The following is a 26,469-nucleotide window of genomic DNA, read 5'->3' as shown; positions in this document are numbered from 1 at the left end:
CGAGTCGGCTCGGTGTAGCAGGTAGAGGATGGCGTCTTCCACACTGACACCTGCCCGGTACACAAACTGCAGACAGTCCTGGGCATGTTGTACCTGGGGTCTGAGGAGGCTGAGGAAGAGCCGCTCCAACGTCTTCATCAGATGTGAAGTGAGTGCCACCGGTCGGAAGTCGTTCAGCTCACTGGGCCGATTCTTTTTGGGAACTGGAATGATACATGATGTCTTCCAGAGGGTGGGCACGCTCCCCAGCTGCAGGCTAAGGTTGAAGATGCGTTGGAGTGGTTCACCCAGTTCAGCAGCACAGGTCTTCAGTAGTCGGGGACACACCTTGTCCAGGCCTGCTGCTTTCCTGGGGTGAAGCTTCCTCAGTTGACCTCTGACCCGGTCTGCAGTAATGCATGGAGGAGTCTGTGTTGAGGTGGGGGAGGAGGGGGCTGCTGTGATGATTGGGGGGAGGTGTGTTGAGGGAAGAAGGAGAGATGGCTGCAGTGAGGGAGAGGGTGGGGGGGACGTGGGCTGGTTGAACCAATTGAAAAAGTCATTCAACTCATTCGCCCTCTCCACTGTCCCCTCAATGACTCTGGTCTTTGTATTGTGGCCTGTGATGGTTTTCACACCTTCCCAGACCTCCCTCATGCTGTTCTCCTTCAGCTTCTGCTCCACCTTTCTCCTGTAGCTGTCCTTAGCTTCCCTCATGCAACATTTTACCTCCTGCTGTGCTGCTTTCATTGCCTCCCTATCCCTGCTCCTGAAGGCGGCCTTCTTCCTGTTGAGGACAGCTTTGACTTCCTGTGTTACCCATGGCTTGTTATTAGGGTAACACCGTACAGTCTTAGCGGGGGAGACCACGTCTGCACAGAAGTTAAAGTAATCCGTCGGTGTGTCAGCCCTTCTATGTCCTTACAGTGTGGGCTAAGCAGCACATCCCAGTCCGTGATGTCATAACATCAGAGAAACAGAGAGTTTTTTTTGTGTTTTTTTTTTTTCAAATTCAATAAATAAAAACTTTATACAAAACATCTAACAAAATCACTTCTGCTTAGCCGGACTTCTTAAAAACCTATTGATGGCTGCACAAATTGACTTTAGTAGTGATTTTTTTTTAGAAAGTGCCGTCTTGCTGTTGTACCGAGGTATAGAATAGCTTTCAACATTTATTTAATTCTTCCTTGAACATTTCAGTTACGTAATTTTCAAACTTCTTTGAGCTTTTGAACCAGTCTAAAAAAATTCAACAAATTGTAATGCTTAAAGATGAAAAACGTAAACAAACCGGCGAAATGACAGTAGCAATTTGTGAAAAATGCTATAATAATAATAATAATAATAATAATAATAATAATAATAATAATAATTCTTGAAAAATAAAAAAATATATATATATATGTTCTTACCATCAAATACTTTCATTCCATATTTTGTTGCTTTTTTTTGTATTTTGGGGGGTTTTGTTTTCGAATAGAGTTTTTATTTTGTCCTCGGTTGGTTCAGCAAAATGCTCTGCCATTTGGTTTTTCTCTACTCACAGTATATTAGCTGATAACTGAGTAGTAGAGTAGCCAATCAGAGCGTGCGATTGCTCATATCCAGTGAATGTGGATATAATAAATCTGTTATACCAGTTTGTCCCATCAGTGGATTGGTTTTTCATCTTTGATGGCACAGGCATATTCCAGGACATCAATGCCATGATTAATCAGTTTCAAATCATGAAAGAGTGGTTCAGGAAACATCAGGAATCATTTTAACACATGAATTCACTACCACAGAGTCCTGACCCTAACTGCATTGCAAGTCTTTGGCATGTGGTTGGACTCTCCTGTTATTAATACAAGATCTTGATGAAAAATTACTGCAACTCTGGATGGAAATAAATGTTGTGACATTGCATAAAGTTGTCAAAACAATGCCACAGCGAATGCTCACTGTAATCATTGCTAAAGGTGATCCAATGAAATTGTAGAATGTCTTTTTTTTTTTTTTGGCCAGACAGTGTATTTCATAATCATATCAGCCAATAGAGAAAATGCACAAGAGGGGGGGGGGGGGGGGGGGGGAAGGACATTGCTTACTATGTTATTACTAAAGCTTGCTACATTTACATTGTGGTAATCTATCCATCCATTATCTATAGCTGCTTATCCTGTTCTACAGGGTCGCGGGCAAGCTGGAGCCTATCCCAGCTGACTATGGGCGAGAGGCGGGGTACACCCTGGACAAGTCGCCAGGTTATCGCAGGGCTGACACATAGAGACAAACAACCATTCGCACTCACATTCACACCTATGGTCAATTTAGAGCCACCATTTAGCCTAACCTGCATGTCTTTGGACTGTGGGGGAAACCGGAGCACCTGGAGGAAACCCACGCAGACACGGGGAGAACATGCAAACTCCACACAGAAAGGCCCTCGCCAGCTGCTGAGCTCGAACCCAGGACCTTCTTGCTGTGAGGTGACAGTGCTAACCACTACACCACCGTGCCACCCTGTGGTAATCTACTGAATAATAATTATTATTATTGATTAATTAGATTAGTGAGTGGATGAGCATTTTTGTTTTTGCACTTTGGAATTAGGTTAAATGTTAGTCTGCAAACTAAGTGCTTACTAACAGCTAACTAACTGTTTTTTTTAAGAATGTGCCTGTCACAGTCCAGTCCAGTCCATCCATGCCTTAGATTGTGGGACTTCCATGCCGGCTCCAAAAATGTTCATTAAAGACGTTTTCTCTTTACACTGCCTGTTTTCTGAGTCTGCTCTTGGGTCCTCCCTTCACCTCAGCTCGCCACTCGTGACAGCACAGTGTGGCCAACATGGACCCAGCAGATTTTGCCCAGCTCAGAGCAGCAGTGCAGAAACACGGAGCTCTCCTTGGGACCCACCAACAAGACATCCAACAGGTGAATCAAAACCTTGTTGCCATCTCTGACACTCTCAATCTTCTTGCCACTCAGCTACAACAGCTTCAAGTAACATCTGCTCCTACACAACCCCCTCCACTTACTGCTCCTCCTGCTCCAGCCCTCTTCAGAGAGCCGAGACTTCCTGCCCCACAGTCATATGATGGAGAACCAGGTACCTGCAGATCATTTTTATCTCAATGCTCACTAACGCTTGAGCTTCAACCACTGGCCTTCCCTACAGAGCATTCCCAAGTGGCCTACACCATCACTCTCCTCACTGACAAAGCTAAGGAGTGGGGAACAGCTATGTGGGACGCCAATGCACCATGCTGCGCCAGCTTCAAGGATTTCACAGAGAAGATGAGGCAAACCTTTGATCGCTCTCTGTCTGGCAGAGAGGCAGCAAGAGAAATCATGGGGCTGTGGCAGGGTGCCCGGTCCGCTTTTGACTATGCAATTGAGTTTCGCACTTTGGCGGCATCTTGCGGCTGGAATGAGTGCCTTGTTTGATGCATTTTTGAATGGGCTGTCAGACTCCATCAAAGATGAGCTGGTCTCACGAGAACTGCCACCTGATCTCCCTGGTTTCATGGACCTCACCAGTTGTATTGACTCCCGGATCAGATTGCAGGTGAAAGAGAGAACTCTGACTAGTCTTGCTCCCCCTCAGCCTCCCATTCCTTCCGCTGAGCCAATGCAGGTAGACCAAGTCCGCATCTCACCTAAGGAATGACAGTGCTGTTGGGATATGAGGGCATGTTTTTATTGTGGACAGCTGGGGCATTTCTGCCAATCTTGCCCTTTAAAAGGAAGAGCCCACCAGTGAGTTTAGGGGCCCTGGTGGGCAATGTCCAGGATCAGCCCCCTACTGATTGACCGCTACTCCCAGTGGTCATTATCCATGGCAATCAGCCCCACGACTTCCAGGCACTCATTGATTCAGGGGCTGACAGAAACCTGATTCTGCTCGACCACCACCAAGTGCCTGGGGATTCCACTACTGGCTCTGAACCCGTCTCTCACTGTCCTGACCCTTAACGTTACTGGTCTGACCATCACCCAAAGAACAGCCCCGGTCACCTTAAGAATTTCTGGCAACCACTCTGAATCCATCCAGTTTTTTTGTCATGAGTAATCCCCATGTGCCCCTAGTTCTTGGTCTGTCCTGGCTAACTCTACATAACCCCCATGTCAACTGGACTAACACCATTTTAGGATGGAGTCAATTCTGTTTATCTTCATGCCTGAGATCTGCCCTCCCTCACGCCAAGCTGCTCCAGCCCACCATTGGTGAATATCCTGACCTCTCTAATGTGCCTCCTGAATATAATGACTTAAAACCTGTGTTCAGCAAGTCTCAAGCTGTTTCCCTTCCTCCCCATAGGCCCTATGACTGTGGAATTGACCTTCTCCCTAGGACTGCACAACCTAAGGGGCGACTTTACTTTCTCTCTCTCCTTCTGAAAGGCAAGCCATGGATAAATACATCACCGAGTCCTTAGCAGCTGGAATTATTCATCCCTCCTCTTCTTCTGCAGGGGCAGGATTCTTTTTTGTGGAGAAGGACAAATCCTTGCGCACTTGCATTGATTACCGTGGGCTAAATGACTTCACCATCAAGAACCGTTACCCCCTACCTCTCATGTCTATGGCGTTTGAGTTACTCTAGGGAGCCCAGATTTTCACCAAGCTAGACCTGCGTAATGCTTACCACCTCGTGAGGATCAGGGAAGGGGACAAATGGAAGACAGTGTTTAACACCCCCATGGGCCACTGCAAATATCTCATGGTTCCGTTCGGCCTGACTAATGCTCCTGCGGTTTCCCAGGCCCTCGTTAACGATGTCCTGAGGAACTACCTTAACTTTTTGTTTATCTGGATGATATATAATTCCGGGCGGCATGGTGGTGTAGTGGTTAGCGCTGTCGCCTCACAGCAAGAAGGTCTGGGTTCGAGCCCTGTGGCTGGCGAGGGCCATTCTATGCGGAGTTTGCATGTTCTCCCCGTGTCTGTATGGGTTTCCTCCGGGTGCTCCGGTTTCCCCCACATTCCAAAGACATGCAGGTTAGGTTAACTGGTGACTCTAAATTGACCATAGGTGTGAATGTGAGTGTGAATGGTTGTCTGTGTCCATGTGTCAGCCCTGTGATGACCTGGCGACTTGTCCAGGGTGTACCCCGCCTTTCGCCCGTAGTCAGCTGGGATAGGCTCCAGCTTGCCTGCGACCCTGTAGAACAGGATAAAGCAGCTAGAGATAATGAGATGAGATGAGATGAGATGAGATGAGATGAGATGAGATGAGATGAAAAACTGATGTGTTCTATTCTTTCGGACCAAGCAGAGTATAAAATGAATGAAAGAATCATGAAAATGTTCACATTTTATGATTTTTTTTCATATTATCTATGAAAAATAATGATGCTATTCTATATTAACGATACTATTCATTAATAATACTGATATTTGTGTTTGTTATCTCTGCTGTTGTGGAGGTTAGTGTTGTGTGGGGGAGGAGGGGAGGTGGCGCTCCTCCCGGTGAGGTACTGCATCTGAATGAGACCGATCTCACGTCACGGAGGAGAGAGGGAGAGAGAGAGAGAGAGAGAGAGAGAGACGAGCCTCCTCCTCACACACAGGACAACACACACTCGGGACAAGAGGGGAAAAAACGCGCTGCACATCGGTACAAAACACCTTCACACGACTCATAACTGCGACCTGAATTTTAGAAGAAATTTTCGTCTTTACTGCGCCGCGTATTTCAGTAAGTAAGCATGCTTTGTCTTTTGGAATAAAAACACATTAAAAAGAAACGTGATCCTGCAGGACTGATCGCTCTGTCTCCTTCAGTCACTATGGTTATGAGTTTAAACCCTGATAGCTTTACCTGGCTAATGCTACACTGTGCTGCTCGGACTGTATGATAGCATGTAAACTACAGCTGGCCTGCTTTCCAACTACTGAACAAAGTGTTAGTCAGTGTTTGACCAAAACCGAGGCGAGAATCAGTCGCAATATGCAGGATCTGCTACAATACAACTAACCTACTTTTGTCGAAACGGATATTTTATTGACTTTTGTAGCCGAATTTAATGTGATACCAATGACAGAATTCCGTTCATGAGGTTTAAAGCCTTTACTGTTGCCTCTAAAGCAGTTGTTAAAGTAATTTTCCGCCCCAGTCAGTCAGGAGTCACACCGATGAGGCTGCTGTTAAACGCACGCAGTCGTGACGGTGTCCCGTTTCTGTCCAGTCATTGTCGTTTCCTCGATTCTCCTCTACAGGCTTCATCTCTCGCCGGCGGAAATGGATGAGCACTTCGACGCACGCGACAAAGTGGAGAGGAAGGACCGGGGCGGCTCGCGAGCCGACGGCGTCCCAAGCCCCGCCCACAGCGCGCACTGCAGCCTGTACCGCACGCGCACGCTCAAGGCGCTCAGTTTGGAGAAGCGAGCCAAAAAGGTTCGCTTCTACCGGAACGGAGACCGGTACTTCCCCGGCCTGGTGTGCGCAGTTTCCTCCGAGCGCTTCCGCACACTGGACGCACTGCTGGCCGAGCTGACGCGCGCGCTCACAGACACCGTGCACCTGTCTCAGGGCGTGCGTGCCATCTACGTCATCGACGGCTCGAAGAAAATCACCAGCATCGACCAGCTGCAGGAAGGTGAGGGAAGGGACAGGGCTGGCTCTTTAATAAACCCCACTGATTACTGCTCAGAACAGATGACCAACACTTTTGAAAAACATGATGTTGCCAGTTTATGAAGTACACCAACTTTATATATGGAAACGACTGGACACACAATTTCCGCCCCATCTACCCCACAGAACTAACACTTTATCTGAGTAGCGGATCATTCTCACCATCACACTGGTGGTGCTCATCTCATCTCATTATCTCTAGCCGCTTTATCCTGTTCTACAGGGTCGCAGGCGAGCTGGAGCCTATCCCAGCTGACTACGGGTGAAAGGCGGGGTACACCCTGGACAAGTCGCCAGGTCATCACAGGGCTGACACATAGACACAGACAACCATTCACACTCACATTCACACCTACGGTCAATTTAGAGTCACCAGTTAACCTAACCTGCATGTCTTTGGACTGTGGGGGAAACCGGAGCACCCGGAGGAAACCCACGCAGACATGGGGAGAACATGCAAACTCCGCACAGAAAGGCCCTCGCCGGCCATGGGGCTCAAACCCAGACCTTCTTGCTGTGAGGCGACAGCACTAACCACTACACCACCGTGCCGCCCATGGTGGTGGTTTTTCCTTTAATTTGTCACCGATTTGTTAAGTGTGCCTAATAAAATGGCAAATTTATGTAGGTTTTAAACTGCATATCACGGGTAAATTCAGAAGCAAGATCAATGTAATTCTCCTATTTTATATTAAACTTTGGTCAAATATCTGTAACATTCTGCATTCTCTGCAATTTTTTATTTTACCTTGCGCAATAACAGAAAAATTCAGTTGAAATCAAGCCATTTGAGGCAAATTGGTCCGCCTCTGAAAAAACTTGGCATTTGGATTTCCCAGGAAACATTGATTTTCGTGACGTCACGTGCGGGACGCCTCCCTCTGAATCCTACGTCAGCGTTGGTTTGTTTATGAGAAAACGACCTGGTGGTTTTCTGCAAATTTCTTCAAAGTTATCACGTAATTATTAAAATGGTTAACAGATGTATTGTAGGACGGTGTAGCAACACCAATCTTGATGGGATTAGTACTCATCGTTTTCCAAAAGACCGGACAATGAGAGAGAAATGGGAGCGCTTGGTCTACACAGGCTGTGCACTTAAACCATGCAAAGCTCACGCAGCCTGCTCGCGCTTCTGCAGATAACGTCACGAATCTGGCCCCAGACTCCCTTGGGATTTTTTCCAGACGCGTTTTATTATTTATTTATTTATTTATTTATTTATTTTCTGCTGTAGACAGATGGCCTTGTGCAAAATTACCCTTCTGGATGAGTGTGTAAAGGGACATACTTTCATATAAAAAAACACGAAAGTGGTCCAGAATATGCCCTTTAAGCTTGGTATACTTAATAAACAGAGGATGGATAAAAAACCAATCTTGGGTCTGAGATCTAGAGATCTACCTTCGTGCAAGGTAGTGGTGACTTGTCCTGGGGGGCAGGTGGGCCAAAGTCACAAACTATGAATAAATAAACAAACAAACAAAACATATATAATATGAGTAGGTATATACAAACTTTTCACTGGGACTCTCTCTCCATCCATCCATTATCCGTAACCGCTTATCCTGTGCAGGGTCGCAGGCAAGCTGGAGCCTATCCCAGCTGACTATGGGTGAGAGATGGGGTACACCCTAGACAAGTCTCCAGGTCATCACAGGGCTGACGCATATTGACAAACAACCATTCACACTCACGTTCACACCTACGGTCAACTTAGAGCCACCAATTAACCCAACCTGCATGTCTTTGGACTGCGGGGAGACCGGAGCACCCAGAGGAAACCTATGCAGACACAGGGAGAACATGCAAACTCCACACAGAAAGGCCCCTGTTGGCCACTGGGCTCAAACCCAGAACCTTCTTGCTGTGAGGTGACCGTGCTAACCACTACACCACTGTGTCTCTCTCTCTCTCTTTCTCTCTCTCATGTATATAAAATGCATTTCAATTAACAGGTGTGCCTTGTCAATAGTTTATGCGTGACTTTTTTTGCCTTCTTAATGCATCTGAGATCAAACAAATATTAAATAATAAAAATACAGTAAATAGCCCTATTTCACAACTGTAGTTATCCATATGTCAATAACTGTTCAACTAAGTAAAGAGCCATCATTACTTTAAGACATTTGTTCATATATATATCCATTCCAGCATTTCAGGCCTACGACACATTCCAAAAAATTTGGGATGGGGCAATTTAGCTTCAGTATTCAACAGAGCTTTATTGTCAATATGTCCGTATACAGTGCATTAAAATACCGTTTCCCTCAGGCTCCCCATGGTGCATTCATAAAGAAAATAGAAGACTACAAAAAAGATATATAAATAGCTATCTAAGTAGACATATTTATCTAGCTAAACATGTATGGTTAGTATATGTTTATAACAATGATGGCATTGTGCATTTGTGTGCAAATGCTCATTTTAGTGAAAAATACAAGAGAATGCAGTTCAGTTTGAAGAGTTCAAGTTTTATCAGGATATTACAACAAGACAAGTGCAAAGTGAGTGTTGTGCATGTGTGTGCAAATGGACAGTGTGGTGCAAATGGATCAGAAATGGATGAGAAAGCTGTCAGTTCTTCAGGGGTAAAGGTGAGTTGAGGATTCTTTCTAAAGTCAACAACCATTTTAATCTTTAGTCTTCTCGACATTAAGAGTCAGGTTGTTGTCCTGACACCATTCCACCAGGTCTTTGATCTCTGCTCTGTATGCAGAGTCATCATTGTTACTGATGAGACCCATTACTGTTGTGTTGTCTGCAAACTTGATGTAATTTGAGCTGTGCTGGGCAGCACAGTCATGCATTAGAAAAATAAACAGCAGCAGGCTGAGCACACAGCCCTGGGGGGTGCCTGTGCTCAATCTGAGGATCCCAGAGATGTTGTGTCCTATACAGACCGACTGAGGCCTGTTAGTCAGAAAGTCCAGGATTCTATTACAAAGCGAGGTGTTCATGCCCAGCAGATCCAACTTCTGTACCACTGTCTGTGGGATGATTGTGTTGAATGGTGAACTGAAGTCAATAAACAGCATTCTGACATAACTGTCCTTTTTGTCCAGGTGTGAGAGGGTCAGGTGGAGGGCAGTTAAAATGGTGTTGTCTGTGGTACTCTTTCGGTGGTAAGCAAACTGTAGGGGGTCTAATTCCTATGGCAGTGTTTTCATGTGCCTCAATACCAGCCTCTCGAAGCACTTCATGATGATGGGTGTGAGTGCTACAGGCTGGTAGTCGTTGGGAAAGGACACAGTAGATTTCTTTGGCACCAGGATGATTTTTGTGGTTTTGAGGCATGCAGGTACCACAGCTGTGCTTAGGGATGTGTTGAAGATATCTGTGAAGATGTCTGCAAGCTGATCAGCACATTCCCTGAGCACCTAGCCAGGTATGTTGTCAGGGCCTGGTTCTATTCATGGATTCACTCTGTGAAGAATCTTCCACTCTAGGGCTAGTAAGAGTCTTCTAATTTAGGGCTAGTAATGAGGTAGAACAATTAAATAATGATGTGATATCAACAGGTGATTGTAATCATTATTTGGTATAAAATCAGTATCAGGAAAGGCCTAGTCTTTGAGGAGCAAAGATGGGCCAAGGAGCTCCAGTTTGTCAACAATTGCATGAGAAAATTATTGAAATGTTTAAAAACAATGTTCCTCAAAGAAAGACTTGAAGGGATTTGGATATTTCACCCTCTATGGTGCATAATATCATTAAATGATTCAAGGAATTTGGAGGAATTTTGGTGCATAAAGGGCAAGGGCGCAAGCCTAAACCTGTGATCTTTGATCCCTCAGACAGCACTACATCAAGAACTGTCACTCATCTCTAGCTTATACAACCACATGGGCTTGGGTGTACTTTGGCAAGACTTTGTCAAACACTACAATACAAATGCCAGTTAAAACTTGACTGTGCAAAAAGGGAGCCTTATATTAACTGTGTCTGGAAGTGCCGTTGACTTCTCTGGGCTTGGAGGCATCTGGGATAGACCATCACACAGTGGAAACATGTATTGTGGTCCGACAAATCAGTATTCTGGGTCTTTTTTTGTAAGAAATGGACACCATATGCTCCAGACCAAAGACGAAAAGGACCATCCAGATTGTTACCAGCAACAGGTCCAAAAGCCAGGGTCTGTTATAGGATTGTGTCCGTGCCCTTGGCAAAGGTAATGTACACTTCTGTGATGGCAACATTCATGCATAAAAGTACATTGAGATTTTGGAGCAACATATGATGCCTTCAAGGCAACATCTTTTCTAGGGATATTTCAACAAGACAATGCAAAACCACATTCTGCACACATTACAAAGGCATGGCTGTGGAAGAAGAGGGTGCCTTTCCTCTCTGTCTCCAATAGAGAATGTGTGGAGAATTTTGAAACAAAAAATATGACAACGATCCCATACTGTTGCACACCTTAAGATCTGTTTGCAGGGAGAATGCAACAAAATGACAACTGAAATGCTTCCTATCTCTTGGTGTCTTCAATCCCTAAACATCTTTTAAATGTTGTGAGAAGGAATGACAACTATACAAAATGGTAAATGCTTCACTGTCACAACTTTTTTTGAAATGTATTGCAAGACTCAAAATTGAGAAGTCTCATCTCATTATCTCTAGCCACTTTATCCTGTTCTACAGGGTTGCAGGCAAGCTGGAGCCTATCCCAGCTGACTACAAGCGAAAGGCAGGGTACACCCTGGACAAGTCGCCAGGTCATCACAGGGCTGACACATAGACACAGACAACCATTCACACTCACACCTACGGTCAATTTAGAGTCACCAGTTAACCTAACCTGCATGTCTTTGGACTGTGGGGGAAACCGGAGCACCCGGAGGAAACCCACGCGGACACGGGGAGAACATGCAAACTCCGCACAGAAAGGCCCTCGCCGGCCACGGGGCTCGAACCCGGACCTTCTTGCTGTGAGGCGACAGCGCTAACCACTACACCACCGTGCCGCCCGAGTGCAATACATCTCAAATATTATTTACAAATCATTGTTTCCAGTTTTAATTTCAACATACAGTTTTCTGATTTGGGATTGTATTGATGGTCTCAAACGCATTAAAAGGACAAGAAATTCCACTAATTAACTTTTGAAAAGGCACACCTGTTAACTCTCTGGGGTCTGAGGGTATTTTCTGGCATTCTAATGATTTTGGCATGCTCTGGTGATGTCAATTTCAACAAATCTAAGCAGTATTTTCAGTCATATGACTTATTTTGTATTCAGCACAAGTTCAGCTACAATAATATCTATGTAGTATGTATATATGTGCTTTTTTAAAAAAAATTACAGATAAATGAAGACATAAAAAGCAGTTTCAGAATTGTGTTGGAATGTGTGAAAAAACATGACCTTACCCATTGTGATGAACTGTTTTGGTTACTTGAGGTGATTCTGTGCAGTCTTAGGAATGTATCAAGCACAAAAACTTAAATCTGCTCTATTGATTTGGACAATTAACTGGCCATCAAAAAATGTGTGTCCTGTTGTTTTGGGATAAAGAATTGGCAGTAGGAGGGGTATTCAATGAGAAGAGTAAAATTCAGTAAGAAGAGTGAAAACCCCTCCCACTGCTAACTCTTAATCCCATCAGGTCAAGTGATCAAAACGGTTCGTCACAATAGGCAAGGTCATGTTTTTTCACACGTTCCAACACAGTTCTACAACTGCTTTTTACAACATCTTCATTTATTTGTTATTTTTTAAAAAGTATAATCATGATATACAGGGGACTGCAAAAGTAGGTATACTTATAGGATTATACGTGAACAACAGCAGTAGGATGACTTCTACTTTCAGCAGGATGGGGTGCCACTGCACTTCGCACTCAATGTGCGTGTGCTACTGGACAAAGAATTTCCCAACAGGTGGATTGGATGTCGGGGAGCCATTGACTGGCCACCATGTTCGCCAGATCTCACCCCACGGACTTCTTTTTCTGGGTATGAGTAAAAGATGGGGTTTTCACACGCAAGCCATGTTCTGTTGATGCCATGATTCAGTTCATACGGGAGGCTTGCCAGGAAATTGATACTGATAAAGACCTTTGTGCCAGAGTGTGCATGGGTGTCCACACTCGACTAATGGAGTGCGTGAATGCCGGGGACAAACAGTTTGAACATTTGAGGGATTAATATGTTTATTATTGATATGTTTGTAGAGTCAATAAAATAACGTTTTGTTTTTCATTACTGTATACCTACTTTTGCAACCCCCTGTACATATTACATAGATATTATTGGAGCTGAACTTGCGCTGAATACAAAAGTCATATGACTGAAAATACTACTTAGATTTATTGAAACCGACATCATCAGAGCATGCCAAAATCATTAGAGTGCCAGAAAATGACAAAGGAGAAAAGAGACCAAACAAGCGCTAGTACGCGTTTTATTTACTCAGTGACAGTGCACGTTTTATTTACTCAGTGACAGTACATGTTTTACTGACTCAAGAAGCATGCAAAGATTATGCACTACACCGCATGCGTATCAACCGTAGAAATAGAAGAAATATTTACACTTACCCAAGTTGATCTTCGGCTGGATCGAGTCGAGGTTCAAAATAAGACCACTCATCACTGTCACAATTCTCAGGATCTGATGAACTGCTGAAATTGAATTGCTGTCCTAAATCATTCGAAGCGCCTCCTGAGCATCAAATCGCCGTGCCACCTCGCAATAAGTTTGACCTCCAAACAGGTAGCCTAAACTATGGCTGACAGATTTTATCCTGTTTACGGTGGGTGTTCCCACCACAAAAGAGAAACCAACCAAAAGAGTGAAAATGATTATCATTCCGTTACCATGTGAATAGTCTTTTATGAATGTCAGTGTGACTGAGTAAGGTGACAAGTTTCATGTTTTATCTAATTTAGGTAATTTAAAAAATATATTATTTGGCAGTGGGCACATAGGAAAGTATAAAGTTTCTGTCAATATGTTTATCATGTTTGTATGATAAAAACTCGTGAAGATATTAATCTAAATACATGACCTACTCATTCTAAACCTGCTGGGCTTCACCGGCGAAGCTCTCGACCCCCTGAGGGTTAATTGAAAAACATTCCAGGTAACTACTTCACTTACAACGCCATACATTTTAATGATATTGAAATACAGTTGTGGTCAGAAGTTTACATACAGTGACATGTCATCTTGGATATGAATGTCATGGCTTTCAGTAATTTCTTTGAACTCTTCTTTTTCTGTGGCAGAATGATTGTCTCTTCGCAAGATTCACCTTGACTAAACATTTTTGTTTACCATGAACAAGCTTCTGGCAGAATTCTGGTTGGATATTTCAGGACTTTTCATGGTAGAATTGGTAGAGTTCAATTAAATTTTTTTTTCTTGGCATGGACTTGACTTATAAGCAGAGTTCATATATTTTCAATAGGGTTGAAGTCAGGACTTGTTAAGCTTAATGTTAGCCTGCTTTATCCTCTACAACCAGCTCTGATGCGTGTTTGGGTTCATTGTCCTGTTGTAAGTCCCAAGTCATGTTCAAGTTTCTGATGGTTTATGCTGAAGAATTCTGAGGTAGTCCTCCTCCTTCATTATTCCATCCACTTTGTGCAATGAACCAGTTCCACTGGCAGAAAAACAGCCCTAGAGCATGATGATCCTACCACCACCACCAGCTGGTACAGCGTCCCTCTGTACATGGTGGTCATTGTGGCCAAACAACTCAATCTTTGTTTCATCTGATCATACAGCTATCCTCCAGAAGGCTTTTTCTTTGTCTGTGTGGTCAGCTTCAAACTTTAGTTAAGGGGCAATTCCATGTAAATGTCAACCTCACCATGCAAAAATAAAGCAACATGTAATACATCAAAACCACTCCCAGAGATATCACCTAGGCCTGTATTTTACAGATGTGAATAAGTTGAACCAATTTGTAACCAACCTAATATGTCACAGTCAGTCTTTCTTTCTTATAATGTAAAACCCAAGCTAAAATCAACTTTGATCATGTAAAATTCTATATTATTGCCACAAGCCACAGAAATGTATGCTAAAATCCACAAAACAGCAAAACAATAGCCATCCTAAATATTATTTAAGAACTTTGATAGTTTTAGCTGATATTTAGAGAGTTTTTCAAAGGGTTATGGTGGTTAAATTGCTGATTTTCTAAACATATGCCATGTCTATTTCAGACGCGTCACATCCATAACGGAATTTCGTCACATCCATAATGCTGACTTTTCCTTCCGAAACTCTGCATGAAATACAAAATATTTTAAACAAAGATTTTTTAATATTCACCTTGGACCCCTCTATCAAATGGATATCTCCATTTCGACATTAGGTTTACGATTTCACAGAGTTTGATAAAAATGTACAGTCACCCAAGAAAAGTGATACTTTTTCTGTCACATCCATAACGCATCTTTTATTGGCATTTTCTGGCATGCCCTAGATGTACTATGGGAATTGTTCTTGTTCTATCACTTCTCCAGTATGGTACAGCCTTAAAATATGCAACACCTGTTTAAATACTGGGAGACAATAAAACATGCACTGGGTCATTTGTTGCCATTTTGAGTTCAAGTGTCACGTCCATAACGCTGGAATTGCTCTAAGCTTGAAGGTGTCAATTTGGGAGCAGGGGGTTATTTCTTGGATAGCAGCCTCTTAGTCCATGGTGATCTGAACCGTAGACAGTGATCCATCAGCTTCCAGTTCATGGCAGGGCTGTTTCATGGTGGTTCCCAGATTGTTCCTGACCATCCAAACCAATTTCATTTCAGCTGAGGGTGACCGTTTGGGTTTTCTTGAAGCAAAGTGGCCTACACCTCACAATAACTTGGATACAATTGTTTGAACTGATCTTGGAATTTGCAGTTGTTTAGAAATGGCTCCAAGAGACATTCCGGAGTTGTGTACATATGTGATCATCTTTCTCAGATCTGCACTGAGCTCCTTGGACTTTCCCATTTTACTCTGTGTTGGTCAATCCAGTGAGTGCTGTAAACAAACCCTTTTTATGAAGGCACAGAGAAGCTACCAGCTGTAGTCAATCATGATCACTAACAGGAAGTTAAGAGACCTCGACCTTGGCAAGATAAGAGACATTTTGGAAGTTTCAGCACCTCTGAATTAATAATCTAAGTGAGCATATGTAAATTTTTGACCCTGTATGTATAATTTTGACCCTGTGTTGATTTCAGAAAACCCAAAGAAAATTAAAAGTTGTGCACCAAATTCTAGTGTGTTTTTTTAAATTTATAAAATATGTATGCTGTACATTCTGCCACAGAAAAAGAACAGTTCAAAGAAATGACTGAAAGACCAAATATTGCCATGAAATTCATATCCAAGATGACATTCATGTCACTGTATGTAAACTTCTGACCACAACTGTACTAATTACGTTCTTTGAGTGACAAACAACTGAAGTTACTTTGGCGCAGTGGCAGCTCAATGGATTGGCCAGGGGTTTGAGCCTCCAAACTGCCAAGCTTTCACTGTTGGGCCCTTGGGAAAGGCCCCTCACCCTGTCAGCTCAACCTATCACCTTGACCCTATACAGAAGTGGGAAAAGATATAAGATTAAGAAGAAACTTATGCTGCTTTGATTTGCTTTTTAGATGCAGCAAAATCATGGGGAAGTGTGCACACTGAGCCATGAAACTTCCATAGAGTTGTTATTATTACCTTGCCCACGATGGAGTAAGTGGGGCGAGGTATTGTAATCAGTGCGGTTTGTTACTTGCGAAAATCTGAGATTTTTGCAGGTATGCTGATCTGTCTGTTTGTCTGTCTTTGTTTGTTTGTTGGTGCTCTAGCGTTGTCATTTCTTGACCAATCTACACCAAAATGCACAGGACAACTCACTAGGGTCACACAAAGACATCATTAGTTTTTGGTGGGTCAAAGGTCAAGGTCACCAAGGTCAAATCTTGTAAAAACACCTAATCGGCCATAACTTCCGTTTCTTTGATTTTCGCGAGTATCATGCTCTGCACGACTTTTTGTTTGTTTGTGTGGGTCTGTCTGTTAACAATTTAGCGTCTAGATGATTGCACTGATTGACTTCAAATTTTCAGGGTAGGTGGGCAATGGTCTGTAGATTACCTGATTACATTTTGGGGGTAATTGGGTGAAGGGGAAGGTGAAGGTCACCGGAAAGGTCAACCTTTTGTTCAAAATAACATTTTCCATTATAACTCAAATGGTTGCCAATAGACAGATGTTTACTGTTATGAGCATATAGGAACTCCCATATGGCCTTTCATTTAGCACCATGATCTTTGACCTTGAAAGGTCAAACTCAAGGTCACGGATTTTCAGAGGGCTGTAACTTGAAAATGGTTGATGGTAGACAGATATATTTGCTATTATCAACTTATACGAAGTGCCATATGGGCTTTCATTTGGCACCATGATCTTTGACCTTGAGTGACCTTGAAAGGTCAAATTGAAGGTCATGGATTTTCAAAGGGCTATAAGTTTAAAATGGTTCATGATAGCCAGATGTTTACCATTATCAACATATAAGAAGTCCCATATGGGCTTTCAGTTGCCGCCATGACCTTTGACCTTGAATGACTCTGAAATGTCAAACTTAAGGTCATGGATTTTCATCGGACTATAACCTGACAGCTGATGATTGAGAAATATTACCATTATCAACATATAGGTATAAAATAAGTGCTGCCGGGCAAGGTCTGTTTTGCCTGGCAAAACATGTTGAACTTACTGGTCAAAAATGGGAACTACAACAAGTGCTAATAACTAGGCCAGGAATTATGCTGCCCCATGGTTACTCTCTGAACATTTTTGGAGAGGAAGAGCAATGGACTGGAGAGGTAATGGTGTTGCCAGATTGGGCAAGTTTAAGAATACTCTGTGACCACCAAGACTTTGTTTTATAGGCAGTTAAATCTAATTAAATATCCCCCAAATATCCCTTAAAGTGTAACTGTAAACAGTGTATTTAAATGTGTCTCCCTTTTACAATGGCTGAATTATATCATCTCATTTCAGGTTTTTTGTTTGGTTTTTGAGATGTATTTGATCCTGAAATTTCCTGAAACCTAGCAACCCTGGTTAATGATATTCGATCTAATTTAGAACAGATCACTGGATTTCAACCTAACTGAACACTGATAGGAGATTTTAGATCCACATGTTAGACAGTGTTCTTGATCACAACCATTAAACAACAACTGAGAGAATCTTTTGGAAGAATAGTGTTCATCCCTCCACTATGGTTAAAATCAGTGGCATGGCACATTGAAGCTGATTTAGTCAGTATGTTTACATGCACATCCAAATCGAGCTGCTGTCGGTAATCAAGCAAAGGGTCCCAGCAGGGGTGCCAGAGAAATCCAATCCTACATGCACACAAGGAAATCGAGCTATTGTGTGAGGTACATTGTGCACCCGAGCCACAGGTGGCGCTACACGCCCCATCGTGTTGGTACACTTCCGGTTGTCGTCATGAAGAAGAGCTATTCAAGAGTGTAAACAAAGTTATCAGTTCCGTGTTCTCCATTGCGCGTTTTTCTCCCGTCCATGAATTTTAATATATTCAACTCCTTAAGCTGAATGAGCATGAACTCTGTCTCCTCATTGCTCCAGAAGTGCACGTTTCTGCTCGCCATTTTCTCTTCTTCGTTTGTTCCTCCTGACCTCTTCTGCTGCTCGCTACTACTGTTGTCATGCCGACCGAGGCTGTCGTGTTTCCCGCTTGTGGTCTCGTCACTCATCACTTCCGGAAGGGGCAGTGCTGAAGTAAGTAGCTCGACTACGTAGCTCGACAGGGTATACATGCACTAAGTAGCTCGGCAAAAATCGCATAATCTAGGTCGTGTAGCTCAATTACGAGAAATCAAGTTCGGTTCAATTTCAGCCTAGCTAAGGTGTATCCATGGCATTTAGAACTTCGATTTCAGTCGAGCAACGTCAGAAATTCGATTTTCTCTATGTGCATGTAAACGCACTCAGTGACTCATGGTGACTTAACACTTTACCAAGAAACTTGTTGGGTTTTCCTTTAATTCGTCATGCATCTGAAGATTGCGCATAGTAAACTGCTAGAACTAAGATCACTGGTACTCAGTTTTAACCCTTGCAACACAGGACCATGTAATGGTTAGACAACAATATATTCAGATATATCACAAGTGTAGCCAATCTGATTTAACAGCCCCACCTAATTTTGACAGTGAAGAAATGCCTGCAACAAATTAGTATATTTAATTTGATATCACATCAGTTAATTCTGACACACACTGCTTATTACCTCAGCTCCTTTTCCTTATAAGCCTCATTTAAAGCATATAATTGAAATTTCATTCCACGTTCACTGTTACTCTAAATTACAGACTGGAATTTTGCTTGATTTGTGCTTTCAGGAGAGAGTTATGTATGTGGATCCACGGAGACTTTCAAGAAGCTTGATTATATGAAGAACATCAACCCCAACTGGTCTGTAAATGTGAAGGCCTCTGCATCGACTAGACACATCCCCTCTCTCTCCAGCTCTAAACTGGGGCCCCATGAATCCAAAGAGAGTAAGGACTTCATCAGGCCTAAGCTGGTCACCATCATACGCAGTGGTGTGAAGCCACGCAAGGCTGTTCGCATTCTGCTTAACAAGAAGACAGCCCATTCGTTTGAGCATGTCCTCAGTGATATCACAGACGCCATCAAGCTTGACTCTGGTGTTGTCAAGAGGATTTACACTGTTGAAGGAAAGCAGGTATGACAAACTCCTCCATTCTGTAATTGCCTTGCTTTTGACAAAACATACAAGCTCTGATAGCTAATAGCATGGATATTCTTTGCAACAGCGTGCAAGTATTGTTATCTCAAGTGGCAAGGCAATGTTTTATATGAACTACCTCAATCAGAGTTAAGACCAGATCAACATTCTACATAATTACATCAGTAGATGTTTATACATTTAATCATTGCGTCATTGTGCATGGCTATCTATGTCAAACAAACAATTTAACCACTTACTAGTATTAACCAGACACATCTTCAGCTGTCTATCTTTTCATGTCCTACAAAATAGAGTTACCTTCTCTTCTACACAGATGCAGATTAAAAATAATCCTCGACCAAAAGTCTATAAATTGCTGTATAATCCAGGACATGGGTAATGTCCACAATATGTATCAAAATAAGTATTTAGAATAGCAATGCTTGATTTCTAGAGGACTACAGCTTTGCAGAGTGTAGCATTCATTTAACATACCTCATTCGATTGACTTAATAGTATTAAAAGCAGGACATATGGTGACACAGAAGGTAGAGTTGCTGCCCCACAGCTTCAGTGTCCCCCTTTTGATCCTGAGGTAAGGTTACTGTCTGTGTGGAGTTTTGCTTGTTCTCCCTCTGTTTGGGTGGATTTCCTTCGGGTTCTCCTCTTTCCTCCCACCCTCCAAAAACATACTGGTAGGTGGATTGGCTACTCTAAATTACCCCTAGATGTGAGTGAGGCTTTGCATGGTGCACTGCAATGCACTGGCATCCCATCCAACATGTGTTCGTGTCCAGGGTCTCTGTTCTGGATCCACTGCAGCCCTGACGAGGATAAAGCGGTTACTGATGAATGAAAAATCTATGAAAAGCACTGCCAAGTGGGTGAAAAAGTGCAGAAAAAGCCAGCCATTAACCTCAAGGCCTCTCTAATAGTAAACATGAATGGAAACTTGTGCTTGTGCCCACACAACCTCCAAATCCACCATCCGTTTGCTCCATACAGACAGAAATAGCTCCAAATTTGTGCTCCTTTAAATTCCACCCACCCCTCTCTACCTTCACACATCTGTGAACACACACACACACACACACACACACACACACACACACACACACACAATGACTCATTTTCACACTCTGAGGCCAAGTTTACATTAGACCGTATCTGTCTCGTTTTCTTCGCGGATGCACTGTCCGTTTACATTAAACCGCCTGGAAACGCCGGGAAACGGGAATCCGCCAGGGTCCACGTATTCAATCCAGATCGTGTCTGGTCCGGTGCTGTGTAAACATTGAGAATACGCGGATACGCTGTGCTGAGCTCTAGCTGGCATCGTCACTGGACAACGTCACTGTGACATCCACCTTCCTGATTCGCTGGCGTTGGTCATGTGACGCGACTGCTGAAAAATGGCGCGGACTTCCGCCTTGTATCACCTTTCATTAAAGAGTATAAAAGTATGAAAATACTGCAAATACTGATGCAAATACTGCCCATTGTGTAGTTATGATTGTCTTTAGGCTTGCCATCCTTTCACTTGCAAGTGGTAAGTGACTTGCGCACAGCGGCTCAGTCCCGAATCACTGCTCGTGTTCTTCACTCGCGCGCTCTGTGAGCTGCGCAGGGCCGGAGTGCGCACCCTCCAGAGGGCACTCGCTGTTCAGGGCGGAGTGATTTGGAGCGCAGCCGCTGAGGAGGAAGCGATGAGCCGCACTGACACATTTCAACTTACGTGCCGAATTAGTCATGTGATTAGCGTATCCGTGTATTGGCGTTGCTGTGTGCACGCGAATCGTGTATTGGCGTTGCTGTGTGCACGCTAATCGTTTTTAAAAACGTTAATCTGATGATCCGCTGATACGGTCTAATGTAAACCCCACCTCAGTCTCTGTCTTTTTCTGATTGTCTGTCGCTGTCTTTTACTGCCAATTTTCTCTCCCTCACTCTCAGCATGCATATCTGTTCAGGCAGGTAAATGTGGAAGGGAGCTCTTACCATCTGGAGAAATTTCATCAAACACCAATTAGTTTGTGCACAGATGTGGTCGGTCTTTGATGTCTTTTTCACTAACTGATGCTGCACTGCCAACATTTGTGAAATTGTTCAGTTATTCAGTCAGAGAGGAAAAACATTTCTTAACAAGTGTTGCCAGGCAAAACAAACCTCGCCCGGTAGCACTTATGATGAATATGAAGGAAGATATCGCGAAAAAACGATTTTGACCTTTTTGTTGACCTTGACCTTGACCGGATGACCCTCAAAATGTTGGCGGTTCTACAACCCCAATTCCAAAAAAGTTGGGACAAAGTACAAATTGTAAATAAAAACAGAATGCAATAATTTACAAATCTCAAAAACTGATATTGTATTCACAATAGAACATAGACAACATATCAAATGTCGAAAGTGAGACATTTTGAAATTTCATGCCAAATATTGGCTCATTTGAAATTTCATGACAGCAACACATCTCAAAAAAGTTGGGACAGGGGCAATAAGAGGCTGGAAAAGTTAAAGGTACAAAAAAGGGACAGCTGGAGGACCAAATTGCAACTCATTATGTCAATTGGCAATAGGTCATTAACATGACTGGGTATAAAAAGAGTATCTTGGAGTGGCAGCGGCTCTCAGAAGTAAAGATGGGAAGAGGATCACCAATCCCCCTAATTCTGCACCGACAAATAGTGGAGCAATATCAGAGGAGTTTGACAGTGTAAAATTGCAAAGAGTTTGAACATATCATCATCTACAGTGCATAATATCATCAAAAGATTCAGAGAATCTGGAAGAATCTCTGTGCGTAAGGGTCAAGGCCGGAAAACCATACTGGGTGCTCGTGATCTTCAGGCCCTTAGACGGCACTGCATCACATACAGGCATGCTTCTGTATTGGAAATCACAAAATGGGCTCGGGAATATTTCCAGAGAACATTATCTGTGAACACAATTCACCGTGCCATCCGCCGTTGCCAGCTAAAACTCTATAGTTCAAAGAAGAAGCCGTATCTAAACATGATCCAGAAGCGCAGACGCCTTCTCTGGGCCAAGGCTCATTTAAAATGGCCTGTGGCAAAGTGGAAAACTGTTCTGTGGTCAGACAAATCAAAATTTGAAGTTCTTTATGGAAATCAGGGACGCCATGTCATTCAGACTAAAGAGGAGAAGAACGACCCAAGTTGTTATCAGCGCTCAGTTCAGAAGCCTGCATCTCTGATGGTATGGGGTTGCATTAGTGCGTGTGGCATGGGCAGCTTACACATCTGGAAAGACACCATCAATGCTGAAAGGTATATCCAGGTTCTAGAGCAACATATGCTCCCATCCAGACGACGTCTCTTTCAGGGAAGACCTTGCATTTTCCAACATGACAATGCCAAACCACATACTGCATCAATTACAGCATCATGGCTGCGTAGAAGAAGGGTCCGGGTACTGAACTGGCCAGCCTGCAGTCCAGATCTTTCACCCATAGAAAACATTTGGCGCATCATAAAACGGAAGATACGACAAAAAAGACCTAAGACAGTTGAGCAACTAGAATCCTACATTAGACAAGAATGGGTTAACATTCCTATCCCTAAACTTGAGCAACTTGTCTCCTCAGTCCCCAGACATTTACAGACTGTTGTAAAGAGAAAAGGGGATGTCTCACAGTGGTAAACATGGCCTTGTCCCAACTTTTTTGAGATGTGTTGCTGTCATGAAATTTAAAATCACCTAATTTTTCTCTTTAAATGATGCATTTTCTCAGTTTAAACATTTGATATGTCATCTATGTTCTATTCTGAATAAAATATGGAATTTTGAAACTTCCACATCATTGCATTCCATTTTTATTTACAATTTGTACTTTGTCCCAACTTTTTTGGAATTGGGGTTGTATTTGAGACCAATGCCCATCTGTCCTGAAAGTTTCAAGAAGATTGGTCCAGCCATTTTCCCATAATATCTCATCTCATCTCATTATCTCTAGCCGCTTTATCCTTCTACAGGGTCGCAGGCAAGCTGGAGCCTATCCCAGCTGACTACGGGCGAAAGGCGGGGTACACCCTGGACAAGTCGCCAGGTCATCACAGGGCTGACACATAGACACAGACAACCATTCACACTCACATTCACACCTACGGTCAATTTAGAGTCACCAGTTAACCTAACCTGCATGTCTTTGGACTGTGGGGGAAACCGGAGCACCCGGAGGAAACCCACGCGGACACGGGGAGAACATGCAAACTCCACACAGAAAGGCCCTCGCCGGACCCGGGGCTCGAACCCAGGACCTTCTTGCTGTGAGGCGACAGCGCTAACCACTACACCACCGTGCCGCCCCAATAATATCATAAACAAACAAAAACAAACCCACCCCACCGAAAACAATATCTTGCTCCCTGGTGGACTCCGTCCTGGGCGAGATAACAACACTTGACTTACAGGATGTACACAATTTTAGACATAGATTATTTCTAAAATTAGCATTTGTCCATTTTGTGTAGCACAACTGTGACTATTGTCTCACATGCCCAGCAATGGTTAGGACTGGGCAAGTATGAAATATACTTTAACTTAAGTAAAAATTTGACTGGACAACTTTCACTTGTATCAGAGTAACATTTGACCAGTGGTATCTGTACTTTGACTTAAGTAATGAAGTTGGGTACTTTGTCCACCTCTGACATCTCATCTCATTATCTCTAGCCACTTTATCCTGTTCTACAGGGTCGCAGGCAAGCTGGAGCCTATCCCAGCTGACTACAGGCGAAAGGCGGGGTACACCCTGGACAAGTCGCCAGGTCATCACAGGGCTGACACATAGACACAGGCAACCATTCACATTCACACCTACGGTCAATTTAGAGTCACCAGTTAACCTAACATGCTTGTCTTTGGACTGTGGGGGAAACCCACGCGGACAACATGGAAACTCCGTGCAGAAAGGCCCTCATCGGCCACGGGGCTCGAACCCGGACCTTCTTGCTATGAGGCGACAGCGCTGACCACTACACCACTGTGCCACCCCACCTCTGACATTTTCTATTTATTTCAGATATAGTTACAGAAATGTTTAGTTCCTTAGCTTTGTACTGGGGATGTGGTGTTATGAATGGTGATTTTCAGAATGAGGTTTGCATGATGCCACTTGGTTTCTCGCTTCCATTATTTGTCAGCTTTATTAGCAAATAAGACATAAAACATGACTTAACAGATCAGCTGCATTTGAGGGAAATGAAAAATTGTTATTGCATTGTAATATTGGCTCTGCTTAGAATTCCCTCTGATTATACAATTACGGTATGAACAAAAATGAGAGTGAAAGTGTGAAAGAGTTAGCTAGACTAGAGGTGCAGAGTAACTTGTATAACATGTACACACAACAGTCACTTTAACAAGAACACTTGTAATAGGAATACAATCTTCGGCTGTTGTAACTCACCCTCTTCAAGGTTTGACATGGTGTGCATTCTGAAATTCTTTTCTGTTCACCATGGTTGTAAAGTGTCGTTTAGGCTTGTGAGATTGTGTGTAATATGCCATTGTCCTGTTGTGACCCCTAACTATTACTGTTTGATGATCGATCGTATTGCCTGTGGCTCTGAGGGCAGAAAGGTAGAGGGCATGGCCAGGCTTATACTCACTGAGCACTTTATTAGGAACACTTGTGCACCTAATCATTCATGCTATTATCTGTTCAGCTAATCATGTGGCAACAGTGCAAAGCATAAAATCGTGTAGGTACAGGCCACCAGCTTTGGGTAATATTCACATCAATTATCAAAATTGTGAAAAATGTGATGTCAGTGCTTTTTGACCTGATTGTTGGTACTGGATGGGCTGGCTCCAGTATTTCCATAACTGCTGATCTCCTGGGATTTTCATGCACAGGAAAAAAAAAAAACATCCAGTGAGCATCATTTCTGCACATGGAAATGCCTTGTTGATGAGAAAGGTAACTGGAGAATGGCCTGACTGGTGTGAGCTAAAAGAGAGGCTACAGTACCTCAGATAACTACTCTGTACAATTGTGTTGAGCACAAAAGCATCTCAGAATACACACCACGCTAAACCTTGAGGCAGATGGACTACAACAGCAGAAAACCATGTTGGGTTCCACTTCTGTCAGCCAAGAACAGAAAACTGAGGCTGCAGTGGTTACAGGATCACCAAAACTGTTGAAGACTGGAAAAATGTAGCCTGGTCTGATGAATCTTGATTTCTGTGGAGGCACAGAGATGATAGGGTCAGAATTTGGTGCCAACACTGAATCCATGGACCCAACCTTGAATGCGATTGAGTATTGCTGCTGACCATGTGCATCCCTTCATGGCCACAATTTACCCACCTCCTAGTGGCTATATTTTATAAATAATGCTGATGGTAATTATAATTGGGAAGTACTTTAAAAATTGCTGTTTGCTTGCTTTTTATTCCTGCGACAATCAGAAACCATTCATGGCTTCAGGAGATATTGAACAATAGATGTGTAAAATGATTAGATGCGCTATTATTCTTTTTGTACTGCTTACTGTTCATGCCCTTTAATATGGATTGTTAACAGACAGCAATGTGCCCCATTGAAGAAGAGCCATGATGAAGCTAGTCTAAATGAAATCCCTAAAAATAATACAAAGGTTATGTCAGGGCACATTCGTAGGATCTATTTTAGCAAAGTCCTTGAAAAATCCACCTCAGTAAAATCCATTCTCCAAATTGTTCGTGATAGTTGGGTAGCTTTTATCAAAATCCCATATAACTGAACCTAAATTCCCTTCCACTATCAATTTAAATCAATAAAAAAGCCAGATATGATCAGCATACAACTACAAATCATATGATCAAAGCAGCTACACGACACACCTAAAGGTTTGTGGACACCTGACCATCACACCTACGGTATATGTGGTTTTTCCTTAAACTGTTGCCACAAAGTTAGAAGCACCCAGTTTTCTAGAATGTTTTTGTATGCGACAGCGTTAAGATTTTCTTTCAGGGCCCAGACCTGTTCCAGTATGACACTGCCCCTGGACATAAAGCAAGGTTCATGAAGACATGGTTTACCAAGCCATGGAAGAACACTGAACACCTTTGGGATGAGCTGGAATGCTGATTATTCCCCAGATTTCCTCAC

General features: G+C 43.1%; 1 protein-coding gene across 1 annotated transcript in view; it reads left to right on the top strand.

The window, feature by feature from the left end:
- The first annotated feature begins 6,211 nt into the window (after nt 1-6,211).
- dclk1a (doublecortin-like kinase 1a) overlaps nt 6,212-26,469 on the top strand; it is a 153,706-nt gene continuing 133,448 nt past the window's right edge. The window contains exons 1-2 of the mRNA XM_060908449.1: nt 6,212-6,569; nt 18,994-19,340. Coding sequence (XP_060764432.1) covers nt 6,212-6,569; nt 18,994-19,340 — 705 coding nt within the window. The remainder of the gene's footprint in view (nt 6,570-18,993; nt 19,341-26,469) is intronic.

Source organism: Neoarius graeffei, chromosome 25 (genome assembly GCF_027579695.1).
Source record: "Neoarius graeffei isolate fNeoGra1 chromosome 25, fNeoGra1.pri, whole genome shotgun sequence".
NCBI lineage: Eukaryota > Metazoa > Chordata > Actinopteri > Siluriformes > Ariidae > Neoarius > Neoarius graeffei.
Note: the sequence above shows the minus strand (reverse complement) of the source record. Positions and strands in the feature narration are given on the sequence as shown.